We start from the raw sequence: 21210 nt of genomic DNA on the forward strand, positions 1-21210 counted from the left end.
ACACTAGTTCTCACTAAAGGGTCTGTCACAAGCTGTTCTGTACACTGGTTCTCACAGAAGGATCCATTACAAGCTGTTCTGTACACTGGTTCTCACAGAAGGATCCATTACAAGCTGTTCTGTACACAGGTTCTCACAGAAGGATCTGTTACAAACTGTTCTGGTGAGAACAGGTGTGTAGAACAGCTTGTAACAGATCTTTCTGTGAGAACTAGTGTATAGAACAGCTTATAACAGATCCTTCTTTGAGAACCGGTGTATAGAACTTCCTCTGATCCTACAGAATCTGTAACAAGCTGTTCTGTACATAGTAACAAATACTGATTGAAAGTCCTTAATTTGGAATACATTAGCAGTCTGTATTATGAAATTTGTGTTTAGAATTTCTATATTTAATAGCAAGACATATTATCAAAACCTACAATTTTTGTTTTCAGAACTGAGATAAGTCCTCAGCTGCACCCTAAGTTTGATACTTTAGTAATGAGTTCCATGTCTATATTTCAGTATTTAGTTTTATTGTTCTTATGCCTTTAAATTCTCTGTAGTGTTATGTTTCATAAATCAATCTCAGACAAAAAGACTTAAAACATGTATATAAAAGAAATAATTTAGCAACAACTTCAGTAAGATACTTGTTAAATGAACACATGAACCTCTAATGAAATTATATTGTCTAGAGATTAAAAGAAATCTTGTCTGATATTTATGGATCTTTATTGAATTTATATTAGTCTCACACTGTCCCTTTCTAATGGTGATAATTTTCAAGGCAACAGATGCATTATCAGTGTTAGATAAAACAATTATCAGAATTGCTAAAGTAAGACTTCAAGGTTATTCTTCATTTGGGATTAGAAACAATCTGTATTTTACACCTGATGAATGCTTTTAAGAGTTTCTGGTATTTCCTGTAACTGACAACACCTTAGGTGACAGAAAAAAAAATTTATCAGCAAAATACATTTGACTTTGATTGAATTTGTGGCTAAATTATTCAAGAGGTCTTTTTCTGCCTGCTGTCTCTAGGGTTGGAAGCATTTGTTTGTGGCTATGTCTGTCTGTCTGTTTGCCAGGTTTGGTGTGATTTCTTTTCTATGAATATATATGTGACATTATTAGGAATAATGTACTGTTAGAATTAATTTATTGTTAATAAGATACAAATATGCTAAGGAAAGGACAGAGTATGATAAAGGCCTTATTTGACCTCCTATCTTACTAAAAAGAATAAGTTTGAAGTAAACAACAGAAAGGCAATATGCACTGTTAAATGAATGATTAAATATTCTGAAATGTTCACCATTTCATAAATTTTCTGCAATGTATGGGAACCTAAAATATCCTGCAAAAATAATCAAATTAAGAAAAATTTTTCAAAAGTTGGCCAATTTCAGCATATTTGATAAAACATTAACAGATTTGCCAAATTTGCAGCATCATATTTTCAATTATTGAAAAATGATAACTTACTCTATGTGTTTGAACATGCTGAATCTTTCATTTTACATTTTAAACAACAGAAAAAAGAATTCTCTATATCTAATTATGCAATGGTCCAAAAATGGGCCTTATTGTACTTCGTCCTTTCAGTCCATTTAAATCCATCAAAGATTAACATGCTTAACAGTCTTCACTGAAAGACAGTTCTATAAGTGATTTCATTTAGTTCCTTATATTGATGGTTGACGGACATGTAAGGTCTATAAAGTAAAAAATGTAGAAGCAGTTTGACTGGATCCTGCAGTCCACATACATTGAACTTGTTTATATCTTCTCAAACTTTGACACTTTCACCTACAATATAGTTATACTTGTATTGTGACATGTTTCAACTCTTAGCAACATGGTTGTTTCTTATGTCCCATTGGAAATTATTTTAATTTATATTTGTACTGGGTAAGTCCATGACAAACCAGCTTTGAGCATATATATTGTATTAGCTATAGGTAAATATTTTGTTTTATAAATCATGGCTGAACATTATATTTTTCTATTTCTCTGCCCAGGGGTTCAAATGAGCACTGATCTGAGGTCTGAGATCCTCAATTTCTGATGAAAGACCTTTGGGTTATTATTTACCATTGATCTACTATATTTATGTTTACTCTGACTGAGGACTTTTTACTTTCATATATACAACCTTTCATTTAGGATGCAAAGAAGTATTAGATAGTAAATTTGAACCCCTGCTTCTTTAATACATGGAAGATTTGTATTAAAATATACTTATAGTGAAACATACAATGTTGCTAATGGTAGTTATTCTAATGTATGCAAAAAAGCCTTAAATTTTAGTTGTAGTGGCCATGCCTCTGTCAGTCTATCATTCTTTTTCATCCAGTAGTTCAAACTTGACTTGGTGGTTTGAGATTGGTTTGATCATAGATCTACATGTTAATGAGTTACTGTGAAAGTACTTAATTCATGGAAACCAATTTTCGTGGATTAGGGAAGAAACACAGGTTCATGGATATTTGAGTTCGTGGTTTTGAGGTTTTAAATATACACATCAATGGAAATCCTTTTGTTGGGAACCAAATTTCGTGTTTTGCCATATCCACAAAACCACAAAAATTGGTATCCCATGAACAATAATACTTTTACAGTATTGATAACGTTTGAATTTCAGTACAGATAATTTCCCTGGTATAACCTTTGACTTCATCATTTTTAAAAGCCAAAATTTTAACTGAATACTGTTCATATTCACATATAAATCTTTCTATCTGTCTATTTGTCTGTTTCTCCCCTATCTACAGGATAGGAAACTCACTCAAATTCTAGCCAGCCCTGAATGCAATTTTTCACTATATTTACTATATGTCTATATAAATTTTTCTAAAATTAGCCAGCCCTTCCAAAAAATAGGCAGTCTTGGGCTGGCGGGCAGGCTACTATTTCTACTTCTGCTATCTATCTACACACTTCGTAAATCTCCTACATCACTTGGTGGATTTTGATCAAACTAAAGATCATATGTACAATATAAATGTGCACAAATAATGATAATTACTAGTGGATTCCTGCAGGGAGATGTACTTAAATTAATTGTAAGCAGGCCTTCCCTTAAACCCCTCGGTTTTTATGAGGATGTGCAGCCTATGAAGATGTACTTAAAGAAGGATGATTATTTTCAGATCCATGCAAGGGGAGATAATCTTACTGAAGGGTTAACACAACTTTTTCTACAGGGCTTGATGGATTTTAATGAAACTTTATAAATAAATAGTGCATGGAGGAAGATAATTTTTGTTACATGTAGATCTGTGTGCGGGGAAATAATATAACTTGAGGGATTTACAATTGTAAACAGAATTGTTAAGCAGATGTGCATTTAGAAAATATACTATTGTGGGATGAGTGCATGGGGAAATAAACAGACTTGTTGCATGTTTTCAGGACAAGTGAGGTTTTCTGTCTGTTAGCGCAACCACAATTGCATGCGTTTTCACTCCCCCACGGTTGTGTACAGATTGTAATTTAAGCCATGATACATGTACATGTACCGGTAATATTTCTTAGTAATGAAATAACTGATACTTGCATAATAAGGATTGTTAAAAATGTATGTTGTCATGTGTTATCAAAATTTGATTATGCGTACAACAATAGTGTGAAATTCACTATTAATTATTACATTTGTTAAGCTATCTGATATTATAATGCTAGTATTCTTACATAATGAAAGATTTCATGGAATAGATACCTTTTTTATCACTGAATCCAGAACCATTATATACAATTATGGCAGTTCAGTGCATTCGATATTGTGTTTTATGGAACTCAGTTAAGAGATATTGACTGAGGCCAATCGCCAAGGTAGATATCTCTTAAGTGTTCCATAAAACATGATTTTGCATGCAATGAGCTCACAAAATATTGTATTATTACATTTCTATGTAGAAGTTTTTAGAACTTCTTACTCATGTAGCCAATTTCTCTTCATCTCAATTTTTGAAACAAATAATTTGGTATGTATTTAATTTGAACAAGGTATTATTTGAATTTGGAATTATTTTGGATTTAAGAAAATAATGAAAAAAATTATTTATAAAACTTACCCCTATTAAGGGGGTTAGTCATGCTGTCATGACTAAGGGGGTTAGTAAGTTTCCTTGACTTAAGTTACCCTACGAAACCTACCTGTTAGCTATGCCGGCATGACTGATCCCCTTAGTAAGGGTTAGTTTTACAAATTTATTGTCCCCTTTCTGCAAATGCCGAAGGGGACTTTGGTTTGCACTCCGTCCGACCGTCTGTCCGTCAGTCACACTTGGGTTTTCCAGACTTCTTTTTGTAATGCCTCATCCAATTGATTGCATATTTGGATATAGTCTTATCATGACAAGTTACAAATCAAGTTCGAATGACATTATGGTTGAACGATTTTTACAGAAGTTATGGCCCTTGGACATAGAAAATTTTATGAAATTTTTTTGTTTTTTGGACTTTTTTGGTAATGCTTCATCCAATTGATTTCATATTTTGTATATAGTCTTATCATGACAAGTTACAAGTCAATTTTGAATGACCTTACGGTTGAATGATTTTTACGGAAGTTATGGCCCTTGGACATAGAAAATTTCATGAAATTTTATGTTTTCTGGACTTTTTAATGTAATGCCTCATCCAATTGATTTCATATTTGGTATATAGTCTTATCATGACAAGTTACAAGTTAAGTTCGAATGATGTTACGGTTGAATGATTTTTACAGAAGTTGTGTCCCTTGGACATAGAAAATTTCATGAAATTTTATGTCTTCCAGACTTTTTTTTGTAATGCCTCATCCAATTGATTTCATATTTGGTGTATAGTCTTATCATGACAAGTTACAAGTTAAGTTCGAATGACATTATGGTTGAACGATTTTTTATGGCCCTTGGACATAGAAAATTTTATGAAATTTTGTTTTTCGCTCTTTTTTTGGTAATGCTTCATCCAGTTGATTTCATATTTGGGATGTAGTCTTATCATGACAAGTTACAAGCTAAGTTTGAATGACATTATGGTTGAACAATTTTTACAGAAGTTATGGCTCTTGGACAGAAAATTTTATGAAATTTTATGTTTTTCAGACTTTTTTTGTTAATGCTTCATCCAATTGATTTCATATTTGGGATATAGTCTTATCATGACAAGTTACAAGTTAAGTTTGAATGACCTTACGGTTGAATGATTTTTATAGAAGTTATGGCCCTTGGACATAGAAAATTTCATGAAATTTTATGTTTTCTGGACTTTTTTTTGTAATGCCTCATCCAATTGATATCATATTTGTTAGCTAGTCTTATCAGGACAAGTTACAAATTAAATTTAAATAATATTGTGGCAAAATGGTTTATATGGAACTTATAGCCCTATGAGATAGAAAATTACATAAAATTTTATGTTTCATCATTTTGATGCAAATTGCTGCTGTCATTCTAGAGTTATTTGCCCTTTAATTCATAATAACGAAGTTTTTTTCAACTTTCCAGGTAATAGAAAGAGAATGTCTTTATGCAGCTTCCTGTAATGCAAAAATGTTATTATTTACTGTAAAATGAAGCTCAGGTTTGATTTCGATGGAATTTGCTTTTGCTGTTCAAGAGTTATTTTCTCTTGATTGTTAAAAAATAACAGCATCTATTGTTAGTTCACATATATAAAAAAAATCTCATAAAGGCAATGAGTTCGAAGGCCGAAAGGGGACACTGTATTGCATCAGCAATACTGTCAGAATGCTTGTTTTTGGTCATTTTCTTAATTGCAAAATAATTCCAAGTTCAAACAATACCTTGTTTTTGGTTGAGTCAAGTAAAAATTCCCAACGATGTTAGAACTGTCAAATTTGCGATGCAAATTTTTGGTCGTTCCCTCCGCGGGACTTGAACTCATACCACTGTGACATCTATGGCAACACCGCCTGGACAAAGTCCAGCGCCCTAGACCACTCGGCCAGCTAGGCTATATATAGCTTTAAATGGTTGTGATGTATTTTCGCTTTCTTATCTCGTGCACACCTAATACTATTTCATATTTAGAAACTTTATTGAGGTCAGTATTAATTATTCACTAAACACATTTCTTAGCACAATCCTTCAACAATAAAATATTTATAAATCAACAGGGAGAAAGTAAGCATAAATCTATAGGCCATTTTTTTACATTTAAAAATACTTCAGAGACTCACGATTTTGAGAAGTATTACATAAAAAATACAGTTATTTCTTGCTTAAATACAATAACATGAAATACCATGAAAGCCAAGGACTCTTTGGATATTGGTAAGCTGAAAAGCTGTCAACTTTGTAGACTAATAAGACAATAAATCATGCATTAATATTTACATATGAACTTTATGGATGATAACTTTCTGAATTATTTAACACTGAAGTACATCTGAATACTTGATTAATTTGGTTGTAGGTAAAGACAATTTCAAGTAAGACATTTAAACACAGGATAACAATCAGCTAAGCAGCTGTATGTATAAAAACATGCAGAAAAGAAAAAGAAAATGAATGGACTTTTGTTATGCCGAATGGAATTGTTTCATCTTGTAAAATAAGAGATTTCAAGCTGTCCTGTGATATATTTCTTCATGAACAGAATGAGTTATCTTTTGTAGTAAAGAAATATTGGAAAAGCCAAAAAAAAAATGCCAACCTGAGTCTCAATACAAAGCAGTTAGAAATACTAAAATAGTAATGAAAAAAGAATTACATGTCCTATTGGTTCTTGTGTATGCTGATTGGTAGAATATTTCGTCTATTGACAACATGTATTAGATTTATTCATGACTTACATGTACTAGTTAAATTGTCATGGATAATATAATGAGAGAATTCTCATTGTTCTGAAGATGACAGCTAATAATATAATGAAGTTTTGCCCCAGTTTATTCCTTGTTGAGACTTGTTCACATATGATTGTATTGATTTAGTTAGAAATAGTTTTGTTTTGATAGTGCAAGGGTATGTACAGTGAATTTTTTCTAAGCGGAATCTTTTTGGACCAACACGACAGATGTTTGATTTACTAAGGGTCAAGATACAAATATACATCAAAATTAAATAAGTGGACTCAAAATGTAAGGTTTAGACAGATTTAGTTTGTCAAGGTTTACTGTTAAGACATGTTTTTAGTTTGTTCAGGGTTCAATTATAGACAAGTTTTTACATTTAGTAGTTTGTTCAGGGTTCAGGTTAGACTGTTTTCTTAGTTTGTTCAGGGTTCAGGTTAGACTGTTTTTTTTTTTAGTTTGTTCAGCATTTAGTTACGGCAGATTGCTCTGTAATTCTAGAAGGTTGATATCTTATCTGTTATTCAAGGAACTAAATTTACTTAATAGTTAACTACACTTTGCACAATTGCCATGCTTTGTAAGGGAAGGAGTAAAGTTTATAATTGGTTATTGTCCTAGAACAGAATGAAAGATACTGCTACATGTACTGAGAATTTATGAATTTATTTTTTTTAAATAAAGTAATAGTTCTAAGTGGGATGTTCTGTACACTTTACATGTGGTTAAATATAATTATATGAATCCAGAAGCCTTCATCTCTGATTTGCATTCATGTATTTAACCGTAACTATATTTGCATGTTTTTATTTACCTTTTTTTACTAGTAGCCCTTGCCCTTCCAGTAAGTAAATACAAAAGATATTTTTAACCTCGTTACAAAATGACAATTAGCTGAATGATGCATCCATTAAGGATGCTTCAAATTACCAAAGTATTGAATGAAATATTCCTTTGTAACTATGATATGACAAAATGCAATAGACTTCTAAATTACACTATTGGGAAAATAGGTTCAAATGACCCAAAATATAGTTTAAATATTGTATGGAAATGGACAACAACAGTTGATAACAGACAGATCAATTGTGCTAATGGCTTGTTTCATGCAAGTTGTAAATAAAGTATAGCATCATATATTTATTGGATGCAGTAGATTGTTATCATGACATGTGGTTTTATTGGAAACTGCATACTTACCAATATGAAAATGATTCCATTGCCAATGAATAATATTACATCATAGTAGTCAAAGAGTACCAGACTTACATCGAAATTTCAGTCAGATAAAAGAGTCTGTCAAAAATTTGTGCCAAGCTTATATGAAACTTTATAATTGACTGCAAACAATTTGCATACATATAGTAGTATCATGCTGTCATTGTTGCGTTTGGATCTCTTTGAAATTATACCACAGTGCCATACCACTAAGTGAAGGCTGGGGTGTACATTGGGGGTTGTTACTTGAACCATTCAGGAATTAGTGGCTAAAAAAGAGCCAGAAACAAGCATTTTACATGATATCTGGACATTAGCTTACATCTCTTTGAATGTATACCTCAAGTCATACTACGAAAGGAAGACTTGGATTGGTTTAGGGGGTTGTCACTTTAACAGTTTAGGAAATATTGGCCAATAAGGGGTCAGAAACAGGCCTTTTCATTTAATCTGGATAACAACTTAGACTTCTAATGAGGGGATCTCTTTGAAATGTCATACTACGAAAGGAAGATGGGCAATGATTGAAGGGGTTTGTGGCATGAACCATTTATGAATTAAGGGCTAAATAGGGGAAAATAACAAGCATTTTCATTATATATGGACAATAACATGACTAAAAGTGAAAGGATCTTTGTGAAATTGCACTACAATGTGCAAAACCTCCAAAGGATGGCTGGGATTGACTTGTTAGTTGTAACTGGAACCATCTATGAATATAAGAGAGAGGTTAATATGGTTCTAATTCTTATCCTGTGGCAAATATTTAATCAGAATCAAAATTCAGAGCTGTATCATACTTGCCTCAGCTGTTCAAGATCTGATCTTTGCAACCTTATCAAGATGTACTAAGCAAAATATTTTATTTTATACTGTTTGCGTATTGGAATCCTTCTGTCTGCCATACTGTGTGTCCACAGTGTCTGTCCTTCCTCCTGTTTGTACTTTCTTTCATTATATAGAGTGATACTGGTCTTTTACTCTTCCTACACCACTGAATGGAATTTAATGAAACTTCTACAGTCTTTGTTGTGTCTTATAAATGTATTGTTAGTATTTTTTTATATTTTCTAGGTGAATTTCAGTGAAAGAATTCCTTGAAAGAGTATTATATCATAGAATTCAAACAAAGGGAGATTATCCTACTATATTGGTGATAAATCGTTTGTGTAACTTTTCTTTATTCTGAGTGGATTTATTTGTAATTTTCAGCCTATTATTTTGAGAGTCTTAAACATTGAAAAGTAGGATTCTGACCTGTATTTTATAGTTAATTTTGTGTAAATAAACTTACAATTTTAATGGAAACATTCTAATAGAAATTTGGAAGTGTCAGTACTGAATTTAAGTTGATATAGGTTATCAACATGCATCTGTTGTATACATGCTGTATTAAAGGCATGTTAATTCACATGGCATAATGTAAAACAACCCATTCATTTCGAATTATCATCGCAGCTCCCATTCTGTGCTGAGGCAATTAGTTATACAGGAGTACTTGCCTTAGTGTGGTAAAAACATATTCAGGTCATTGGAAACTCCATGTTTGTTGAAAATGTAGCAGACATAGTCACTGTGTGAGAGATAATTCTTACCTGATTGAATATAGCAGACATAGTAAAATTTTGTGAGGGAAAATTAATCAACTGAAGATTAATCAGTAAAATTAATGAAAATTAATAAAGATAATCATCTTCAAAGTGACATTATTCATATCCTTGGGTGTTTTTCTATTACTAATTGATATTAAAACAACTAGATAATTATTATGGCTTTTTCACATAGATAGTATTTGTCTTTGTTATCTCTACAAGTTAATAAACTGTTTCTTTCTTTCAGGACTTGGGCACTCCAGTGGACTACTTGAATAAAACCGTACTTATCTGGTTGAAAAGGGCATTTGCTGTAAACTTAAGTCTCCCATTGGAGAATGTGGTTACACAAAAAGTTGGAGTAAGTTGTTTCGCTGAGTGCTAATGTATTGAAAAGTAGTTGAAAATTGATAATTTTGATCAATTTTAAGATTCCTTTATAGCATTTCAAAATGGAAAAATAATTTTTGTTGTATATTTGATGATTTTTTTATGTATAAAATATTTTCTCTTTTATATAAATGTAAAATTCAAAATTATCTTCTTTAGAACCATGGCAACACAGTGGAGATGTTCTTTGTACGTTATGGACGATCCGTGAACACATTCAGTGAAGATGATCTTATTCCTGTGCAGGAAATCATCGGACCATCACTTTTACACTTTGTACAGAACACCCTGCCATTCCTGAACATCACTAATATTAGACCTCAGGTGAGGAGAAGTATTAGAAAGATATGGTAATCACGAACAAGAACAATCATGAAAAAAGTCACTTTGAATTAGGTCTTTCTCTAATTTTTAGTATACCTATTACCATCACTTGGCATGTGTCTTCGTCTGTCATCATTAATAATCTTTCAAACTCTTCTCCTCTAAAACTATTGGATCAATCAGAACCAGACTTAGTATGAATGTTCCTTAGGGTATTTTGCATAAAACTGAAGTAGGGATTTTTTTATCCATAAAAAAACATGGCCACTGTTACTAAAAATAGAACAAAGGGGGTCAGACAGACTTTTTTTGCATATATCTCCTAAACCATTAAGTTAGCCATATAGTCAAACCTCCATGTCGAACTCGGATTAGTCGAAATCTCGGATTACTCAAACTAATTACAAAGTCCCAGCAAAAAACTCCCCTTTCTCCATTACAATTTTACCTTGGATGACTCGAACATTGGATGAATTGAAACCTCGGATAACTCAAGGTAATCAATCAGTCCCCTTGAGAGGACTTTGAGGTTAATCAACCCTGATGTCTGGAAGTCAACTAATTAGTCAGAAAACTGATTGCTTTATTACAAACCATGATCGAAGTTTAGCATGGCTTTTAAAATTAATTTGTTGACACTCTTTATGGTTTGATTTGTTTATTTAATTAATTTAAAACTGGACATGTTAAAAGAAATGAATTTTATTAATAACATGTCAAAATTTACACTAACAGTGATATCGGATATTTTGATATTTTGAAAATTTTTTAAAAAGCACAGATGAATTGTAATGATATCTGACTATTTAATGAAGCATCAAACAGACGGTAGTAAGGGTATTTCAATGACTACATTCATTTCGCTAGTGAATTTGAAATTTTATCGTAATATTGTAGAGCACATGGTTTGACAATACTCCTGATTGTGAATCAAACAAAGCAGCATGTTATAAACTATGATGTTTTTCATGTAGAGTAAATAAAAAGGAAATTTCACTAAAACACTCAGTGCCATTCAGTTTTCAAACTTGATATACAACATACAAAAAAAATATCTTCCGACATGAAACGCATGACATTACAAAGTACCGTGTAAAGTGAGTGCATGTACATGTACATGCACAACAAATGATGTAAATACAGGAACAATCATGGACCAAACTACTAGTATTTCCGGTTTATCCTCGACCTCGGATTACTTGAACCTGTGATAACTCGAACATTTTTTGCATGGTAACTTCGACTTCAACTTAACGAGGTTCGACTGTATTTTGAGAAGGTTTAAAGTGTTTAGCATGATAGGTTCTATCTCTAGACAAATTTTAGATAAGCTAATTTGTATCGTTTCGGATATTGTTCTCTCGTAACAATTGTTGACATCATAGACAGACAGTTGCTAGAATTTCCACCATTATATATGCCAAATGAAACCTGAGATTTCATTTTCAAAAATTAAATGAAACAGAATCTACTAGTTTAGCTCATCGATTATGAAATTTCTCACATCTTGAGAAATACAATATCTTGGACTGCCTTGATATTCAATCTCTAAAATTTACTTCTGTCAATGTTAGAAATTTCAGTAATCAGCTCACTATTGTTGTAGATCCTACATTTTGTATACATGTACTTTACTAATTTTCACACCTCCTGATTGTTGTGCGAAAAATATTTCTTGTCCCTAGTGAGATTCAAAATCTATGAAGCTGATTGGTCAAAATACAAAGGTCGATATAAGGTTTTATATAGTTTTTATAAAGTTTTATAACAGATTGCTATTGGTTTTCTTTGTTGTCATTTTATTGTTGATAACATTAAAATTATTGACTTAAGAAGTATGCTGTGTAATCCCAAAATGTCTTAGAAGTAATTTGAAATTTCAAGCCCTGATTGCGTGTAGCAACCATCATACCTTAAAATAGATTTAAGGATAATTTTGCAATTGGATTGATCCCATTTTTAAAAAAAAAATAAGAGAAACAGAATCTACAACTCAGCTTGTTAATAATGAAATTTCTCTTGATGTGAAAAATTTCATAATCAGCTTGCTATCCTTGTAGAATCTATATTTCATTATTAATTTTAATCAGTGTATAAGTCAAAAAAAATTTTTTAGCAAAATAAAACTGACATCTTGAAATGAAAAATATGTATCAATTGATGTAACCTTGATCAACCTTTACTAGTACTTATGTTTTAAGTTACGTAATCTTAAATAGATAGGTAATAATTGGTAAAAATGTTGTTTGTATCATCTTTTTAAGATTTTCATTGTGGTTGATCAGTGTTTTTCCATGCACAGGTCATATGATCAGTCAACTATGGTTTAAGGAGATTAACTTATTTATGTTGATGGCAGATAGTTCAATTTTTTTAATTGATTTTGGATTTTGCAAGTTAATGTTATTCGTCTTTGAACATTAGAGGGACAGGTGCATTATGCTTTACCACAGTTGCTTATTTATTTTTTATCCTTAAAAGATAACTTTTATCTAGAAACAATTTGGTGACTTAGGATCTGATATGAGAATTTCCCTAATTATGTGTTCTTCTGCAATATTAGCTACCTTATTTCTTAATTATTTCCTTTTTGATCCTTTAGAATTGAAATACCTGATGTTGCCTGTTCATGACTGTAACTTCCATACAATTTCTGTACACTACACTAAAATAAAGTCCAAAGCAGTTGAAATGTAATTCCTTTTAATTTTTTAATTTTTGAAATAAAATGAGAACTGTGAGGAACTGGAAGTAATTTCTGCGTAGGACTATTTTTGCGTACATTCCAAATGCTCATTGGTTGAATTGGTGGTCTGTAACCTAAACATTTTATGATTTTATAAACAACGGTGATTTTAACCAATTCAAATTGATGAAGTGTCAAGTTCTAAAAATCTTATGCTGATCAAGGAAATGATTTTCTTCAGCTGAAATTGGTTCCATTTAAGTATAATTACAGTGTAGGATAATTCTCTGTTGAAATAGTTTGAATGTTATCACAAATTAACTTTTGGAAAGGTTTAAAAAATTGAAAAGGTGAAACAGATCAAAATTTGTACATGTATGTGAAGTTGGTTAATACTGAAGTATCAATTACAATTTGTACTTGAGAAATCATTGATTGATTGATATTCAGTTAATACATATTAGGAAAATAATTTGGGAAATGCAAATGTATGATTATAGTTTTATTTTACATCATGTAATCTGGGAGTTTGTTCATGCTACAACTTTCACAAGATTCAAACCCCCCCCCAGTACTAACAGTACTTTGATTGATGAGAGGGACAATTTTACTAGTGCAGCTTAAAGATGCATTCGTAGACTTTCAGAAAAGTATTGTTAAGTCCCTGCAATAAAATGAAAAAAAAACTTGGTAAAATATTGTAACATCTTGAAATTATCCAGATACAGGGACACAATTCTTCTGCATTCAAATATAAGACCAGCATGCCTATTCATGTACTGCAGTACATTTTTAATTTACAATAAAAATTATGTATGTACAATTTCATGAGTTAAAGCGTTCGTGCACATAATATTAACAATATTTTAATTTCCGGTCTTCCATTTGTTCTGTGTTCTGGAACAGAATGTTCAATTTCAAAATGTGTCAATACTTGAGTATTATTTTATTAAATCAAGTCTGAGTATGTTGGGTAATTTGCTCTTTAAAAGAACCCTCTGTTCCCAAAAATTCAAAGTTCAGGGGCACATAATCCACAGATGCAAAAACTAGTGGACATGCTGTAAGACCTTTACACTATAGTGAAATGATTGATCTTTCATGGAAAAAAGTTCCTCATGAGTGCATGTGTGTGTGTGCTTTGGGTATTGTGAGCATGCTCACTATGGGTCTTTAATTATAGACATGCTTTGTTTACAATCAACAAAATTGTCATATTGTTTATTTTTAGCCCACATGTAAACGATATTGAACTCAAAGATCGAATGTAATTGATCTTTCCTCCACAAGTATAATCACAAACTGATCATTTAATGTCAATTAAAAAAGGATCACATAAAATCTTTAAAAGCATAAACAGGGTCAAAGTTTAACTAAACCAAAAGAAACTATTCCCACTTTTTGTTGGAATCCTGATTAGCCAGACACATTATACTAATTAACCTGTTATAACCATGAAAATGTAAAGGACATATGAAAGCATATTTTCATCGAATGTGACAAATTCTTGAAACAATTAATTTTATGTCACCTTGTTAGATGTAAATATTTCAATTTCTTCAAACAATATTTCCTTGTTTTGAAGGAAACAAGATAAGGATATGAGTTTATAAAATGAAACTTTGACCTTGTGTAGGTGTTATGGAGTTTAATGTTACCTCATGACTGAAAATTTCACTGTCAGTCTGTAAAGGTCAAATGCACTTTAACCTATCAGCTAAAAAGTACATGTAGTTCATATTCTCCCAAGATATATGGTACTGATGATAAGGTAATTATATCCTCACTTCTTAATGGTAGTACTTGATTATTTTATTGATTGGAGGAGTTACTGATTGTGGGTTTTGTCAAAAAGTGTCAAAAAACTAAAATGTGTGTGAAAAAAAACAATTATTTGAAAATTTACACATTACTGTACACATTAGTACATTTTTTACTGCTTACAATTAAGACAACAAAAAAGGAAGTGGCCAGGAAGATGTTTTAAATCATATCTTATGATTTCTTTTGATGACAATACAAATTACAGATCACTATCTTGTTTAACTATCAACCTATATCAGCATAACATGTTGGACTACTAAAGTTACAACCATCTAAATGTCTGGCAGCATTGAAGGTTATTGTTATTAAGAATAAAGCTATAAATTTCTTTAGTAACAGAATAGTAATCAATAGAGAGTCACATATATGTATCAAGTATGTTGATAAATAAATAGGTCTAAAACACATGGATACATGGGTTAAAATAAAATCAAGAACATAGGCTCACAAGGAATAATTTCTTGTTCCTGATATTTCTTTAGCATTTTTAAGAATGCCTAATTATCCATGTATTGCCAATGAAATAAAGATAAAAATGTTCCCTTCCTTCCTACTTTTTTTTCTGTCTTTCAATCATGCGAAAAGCATCTTCATAACCATTTGCTTGTGATAATGTATGTCATTTACTTTGATCATATTACCTAAGAATTATAATACTGACCTTGAATGGCCACAGATGATTTTTTGCACATCTCAATACATTGCTAGATTGTTAACTTTCTCAATTTTCAAGCTGTGTGCCTGATTTTCATTAAGACTTGTACTCAAGTATTGTTATTGTATAGGAAATGAGTGGGAGTGAGGGCTATGTGTTACATGCTATGTACCTAAACATTTTACATGTACTTGACAAAATATAAATTACTGGAGCATAGCTTTGTGTTGTGGGGGTTGGAGAAATCAAATTCCTATTGTTTGGAATGGCTATGATTGGTACAGTTTACTGTGGAAATGGTGGATACTTGTAAGTTAACGGTCCTGGTATATGAGTACTCAATAAGGTAAACATAAAAGGTGAAATAAGGGGAGGGGAAGTTTTTGATTTATTGATACATTTTAGATACATTTGTAAATTTGCTTTTATTTAGAATTTAGTTTAGTATATTAATAAATGGTAAGCTAAACTATAAGAAGAAAATGGAGGTTGTAAAAATTTCACAGTATGATATCAAGTTTTTAAATTTTCAAAATTTAATTGACACATTCAATATGGATTGCTGATGTATGATCTAGTAATAAATGTTAATTTGGTATACTATTGAAGACAAGCATGATAGCTTTATGGACATCTTCTCCATGGCCTAACCCAACATATCCTCCTTTTGTTATTTTAGTCCTGTAAGTAATACTGAAATAGTCTTGGATATGGACAAAATAAACTTAGTCTTCTTTACTTGAAACTAATTTGCATATTTAATGAAATTATTGCAGACAACAAATGTATACAGAGTTGTTGTATACAGCAGTAGTAACATTTGACCAGTGGTTAATGACAAATTGTATTGTGTGTTAATGATTGGAATGTACCTGCTAGGCTGATTCAAAATAAATGTTAAAATATCAAAAAGCAGCATCTCGAGTCAAGCTACAGGTCTTGGCATATAGCATATCTAGTGAATGAAAAACATATTCCCAGTGATTTGTTGATCTATAGGAAGTGGTGTATCATATGTAACTCCTGCTATTTTCTAATATTAATCTTCTTCCTTCTTTAGTAAGCAGAAGTAGGGTAGTATATGTTGACTCCTATAGTGAGCAGAAGTAGGGTAGTATGTGTTGACTCCTATAATGAGCAGAAGTAGGGTAGTATATGTTGATGACTCTTATAGTGAGCAGAAGTAGAGTAGTATATGTTGACGACTCCTATAGTGTGCAGAAGTAGGGTAGTATGTGTTGACTCCTATAGTGAGCAGAAGTAGGGTAGTATATGTTGATGACTCTTATAGTGAGCAGAAGTAGAGTAGTATATGTTGACGACTCCTATAGTGAGCAGAAGTAGGGTAGTATATGTTGACTCCTATAGTGAGCAGAAGTAGGGTAGTATGTGTTGACGACTCCTATAGTGAGCAGAAGTAGGGTAGTATGTGTTGACTCCAATAGTGAGCAGAAGTAGGGTAGTATATGTTGATGACTCTTATAGTGAGCAGAAGTAGAGTAGTATATGTTGACGACTCCTATAGTGAGCAGAAGTAGGGTAGTATATGTTGACTCCTATAGTAAGCAGAAGTAGGGAAGTATGTGTTGACTCCTATAGTGAGCAGAAGTAGGGTAGTATGTGTTGATGACTCCTATAGTGAGCAAAAGTAGGGTAGTATGTGTTGACTCCTATAGTGAGCAGAAGTAGGGTAGTGTTTGTTGAGGGTATAGTTTTATTGTTAATTTGAGTCAGGAGACAATTTTTAACACTGAAAACAGCATTTTTGTACATTTACTTTAAAAATTGAATTAATTGGTGGTTTATATGAATTAACTAATTAATTAACATACCAGTAACTCATTAGTGAGATTGTTCAGAGATGGTAGATATTTAATAATACAAGCGTGCCAAGACAGAATCACAATAGCATTTCTAATTTGCTAGGAGAACTCATTTTCACCACTTAATTACTTTAATAAAATGTCCTTTTTATAGTAAATTGATGAAAAATGTTTGTCCAATGATTCTGACTATAACAATTTTTGTGAAATAATATCAAGCTCAGTGAAAAAAATTAAGAAATAAGGAACAAAATTACATTACTAAATATATTTACTCTTTACTGCCTCAGCTAAAAAATGACAACCTAGTGAAAATGGTCCCTAGATTCTACTATTTGTAAGCCATTGACATTCTATGGGAAGGATATAACTTTTGGTATATTGTCAATTTATTATGAAGTTGACAGGATGAAATTACAAAATCACTGGTGATAGTGGTGATCTGTACATTCTCATGTGAAGTAAGGTTCAAGGTTTTGCAGTTGTTTGACTTTTACTTCTGACCTTGTTGAACTGGAGTAGCCCAAAGTCAATACTAGTTTTACAAATTTAACTTCTGTGTTGAATTAGTAACAATGGAGTTGACTACAAAATTTAAGCTGCATTGATACTAATGAATTCATTTAGTAAAACTGGTACTTACCTTGGACTACTCATGGTCTACAAGGTCAGAAGTAGAAGTCAACCTACTATAAGACAGGGGCTGGTCAGAAGTACTGAAGAAATTCTTTCTTTTGCATTACATGTATATGAAACTAACAAATTGAAACTAATTAACTGGCAAGTTTTAGAGAGTTGTCCAAAGTACTATTAAAGAACTTAGATGTTCATTAGCTATACAGAAGTTTGTACAAAGCTATGGATTTTATTGGAGGTCAAACATTAGGAAGTTAGCATGTATATGCTTCCAATTTCATTTTAATTTTTTTTTTAAGTTTTATTAAAGACAATAGTGATAATATTTCAAGCTCCTTTGATAATTTTTTATGATGATGTCAGCAACAAAAACCCAGAAAAATAATTATTTACAAATTGTCATATATCATTACAGTGTGAAGATCATTACATATTATAGTCCTTGTCATTTTTAATTAATTCAGATGTGATTTTTTTCCTATTTTAAAATGGAATTTTGCTTTTTTTAGTACAGTATTTTGTAGGTTTTTTGTTAATTATATTAGGAAATTACTCTCTTTGTTTTTTTTTCAGCAAGAAATTCTTATAACCAATGCTGAACAACAAATAGAGGTGTCCTGGTTTGTGAGTTACTTCCCTTACATAGCAGCAGCCTGCAGTGTGTGTGTCATTCTGATGACTGCAATTCTGGTAAGTTGACCACTGTTTCCACTTTTTTAGTGGCTGTCTTCGGTTCAGTTATTTAAAGAATATTTAAATGCATAATTTTAAAACAATTTTCCTTTACTTTGTAGAGAAAGTTCTCTCGATTGCGGCCCACCAATTTACTTTGTAGAGGAAGTTGTTTCGGTAGTGACCCAATAGTTTACTTTTTAGAGAAAGTTCCTTTGGTTGTGGCCCACCAATTTATGAATTAGTCTTTGCATTTACACTTTGTCAGAAGCCAACACTATGTTACCATTAGTGTATGATCAAAACAAAAGATAATTCATTTTAGTTGATATTTCAAGCTAGATCAGTAGAGTAGGAACTGATGTCCGCACTGCTTTTGTTTTCACACCATCTTATAATGAAAATAGAACAAGGCTCAATTCAAAGAATATTTATTTAAAATGCTAAGGGAAAATCAACTGGTGATTTCTTTTACTTTATCAATGAAAATTTGTTTATGAAAAGTGATTGTAAAAATACTCAAAATATATTGATCTTCTATTCGAAAAAACAAACAGTCGAAATAATTTTTTTTTTATTCATGCCTGGAAGGGGGAGAGAGAGAAGGAGGGGGGAGTTAGAATTTTTACTCTCCCTCTCCCTCCCCTCCAAAAAAAAAATAACAAAACAAAAAAAAAAACAAAAGTAAACAATCAAATTTTTTTTTTTTTATTCACGCCTAAATACAATTTATTTCAGTATGTGCAGAATCTCCTGATATTTATCAAGTTCATTGAATAATAAAAAAAACTATCATTGCAGTTTCATAGATTTATGGAACTTAACACATGAAAATACCATATCTGTACTTAAATATGGAGTTTTAATTATAAAATCCATCAACTGTAACACTATTGAACTTAGGGTGTAACTGCACAGTTACTCTGTTGAGCTTTAAATGTAAATTTACAGTATTATAGATTCCTATACTTACAGTATTGAAGTGTTTCTTAATGATCTGAAAGAAAGTTACATTGTGAAAAAAATGATTTCATTGAGTAACTTTAAGTGTTAACTTCTGAAAATTGTAGGCCTATTGCTGTTGTTGTAAAAAGAAGAAAGAAGAAGAGGGGGACAAGGGAGCTCAAAAACTGCAACAGATTTATTTTCCTTCTGTAAAACCGGACATGAAAGACCCAAAGATGATTCAGCCAAGTAGCAGCCCCCTTTACTCATCACCAGGGTCCATAACTCCAGTACAAACGCCCACAGGCAGGGTCAAGGCCAAAGGACTATTAGAAAGGTACAAGTTCATTATAATTTGTACTGGTACTCTTTTGACATAGGTACATGTAAAACTAGGTTATTCCTCCTGTCTGTCTACTAATCTGTCAACATGTAATATGATAACTCCATTATATTAAGTTTTTTTTTTTGTATAATTTTTTTTGTTTCATGGCAGGGAGCTCACTATTGTTTTTTGTTTCATGGCAGGGAGCTCATCATTGTTTTTTGTTTCATGGCAGGGAGCTCACTATTGTTTTTTGTTCCATGGCAGAGAGCTCACTATTGTTTTTTGTTTCATGGCAGGGAGCTCATCATGGTTTTTTCTTTCATGGCAGGGAGCTCATTGTTTTTTTGTTTCGTGGCAGGGAGCTCATCATTTTTTTTGTTTCATGGCAGGGAGCTTATCATGGTTTTTTGTTTTATGGCAGGGAGCTCATCATTGTTTTTTATTGTATGGCAGGGAGCTCATCATTGTTTTTTTGTTTCATGGCAGGGAGCTCATCATTGTTTTTCAATATTATCTGATTCTTTCTTTCTATATTAAGGAACTTGTTCCAGTAATTTTCTAACCCTTATTTTAGGGCCCAATGCCTGAAGAGAAATATGCTCCAAAGTGCATAATTTCAGCAGTGAAATTCCCAATTGCAGATTGATACATTGTCTCCAGATTTATACACGATTAAATTGATATTTGTAAGATTTACAGAACCTCTCTCCACTCTACTGTGTCAAAATTGTCATCCTCATGGACTTCAATACAATGGAATCTGTAATGGTCTTCATTAAGGGTTTTTATTAGAAATTGTTTTTTGAATACTGCATTCAAGTGCTTTTGCTTCATGTACTAATATATAAATTATTTCCCAAAGTCACAATTTTCACACTTATTTTCCTTATTGCAGGGGCCGTGGACCCCTTCACAAAAACAGTAGGAAAATCACTGTGTTTACAACAAAAAGGGGGAGTAGGCATAAAATGTGGTTTTGCCCATGTGTTGATTTCCATAAACATTTGATAGAGGATGTTGATGTAATGGGTGATCAAACTAATATGAATATGTGAATATTTTGACTCACCTTAAAAAATATATATTTATAGGGCATAAGTGGTTGAATACATTAAGTTATGTTTGACTAATTCTTTCCTGACTAGGGCTATTATACAAAGATGCATTGTACTTTTACTTTTAGACGAGGATCTAATGCATCATTAACCATAGATTTGAATGCATCACCCGAAATGGTTCGTTGGGATGGTACACCACCAAAAGAGAGGTATATATTTCCTTTTGTCATGTCTGTTCTATGATTGTTTAATAGGTATTTAAGAATTAA

General features: G+C 31.8%; 1 protein-coding gene across 1 annotated transcript in view; it reads left to right on the forward strand.

Moving 5' to 3' along the window:
• LOC148609392 (tyrosine-protein phosphatase non-receptor type 5-like) overlaps positions 1-21210 on the forward strand; it is a 43499-nt gene that overhangs the window by 11335 nt on the left and 10954 nt on the right. Inside the window, exons 3-7 of the mRNA XM_088595943.1 lie at positions 9848-9961; positions 10150-10314; positions 18512-18628; positions 19681-19892; positions 21067-21150. Coding sequence (XP_088452069.1) covers positions 9848-9961; positions 10150-10314; positions 18512-18628; positions 19681-19892; positions 21067-21150 — 692 coding nt within the window. The remainder of the gene's footprint in view (positions 1-9847; positions 9962-10149; positions 10315-18511; positions 18629-19680; positions 19893-21066; positions 21151-21210) is intronic.

Source organism: Perna viridis, chromosome 8 (genome assembly GCF_037379345.1).
Source record: "Perna viridis isolate PV_CMFRI_1.1 ecotype Kerala chromosome 8, ASM3737934v1, whole genome shotgun sequence".
In the NCBI taxonomy this organism is placed as follows: domain Eukaryota; kingdom Metazoa; phylum Mollusca; class Bivalvia; order Mytilida; family Mytilidae; genus Perna; species Perna viridis.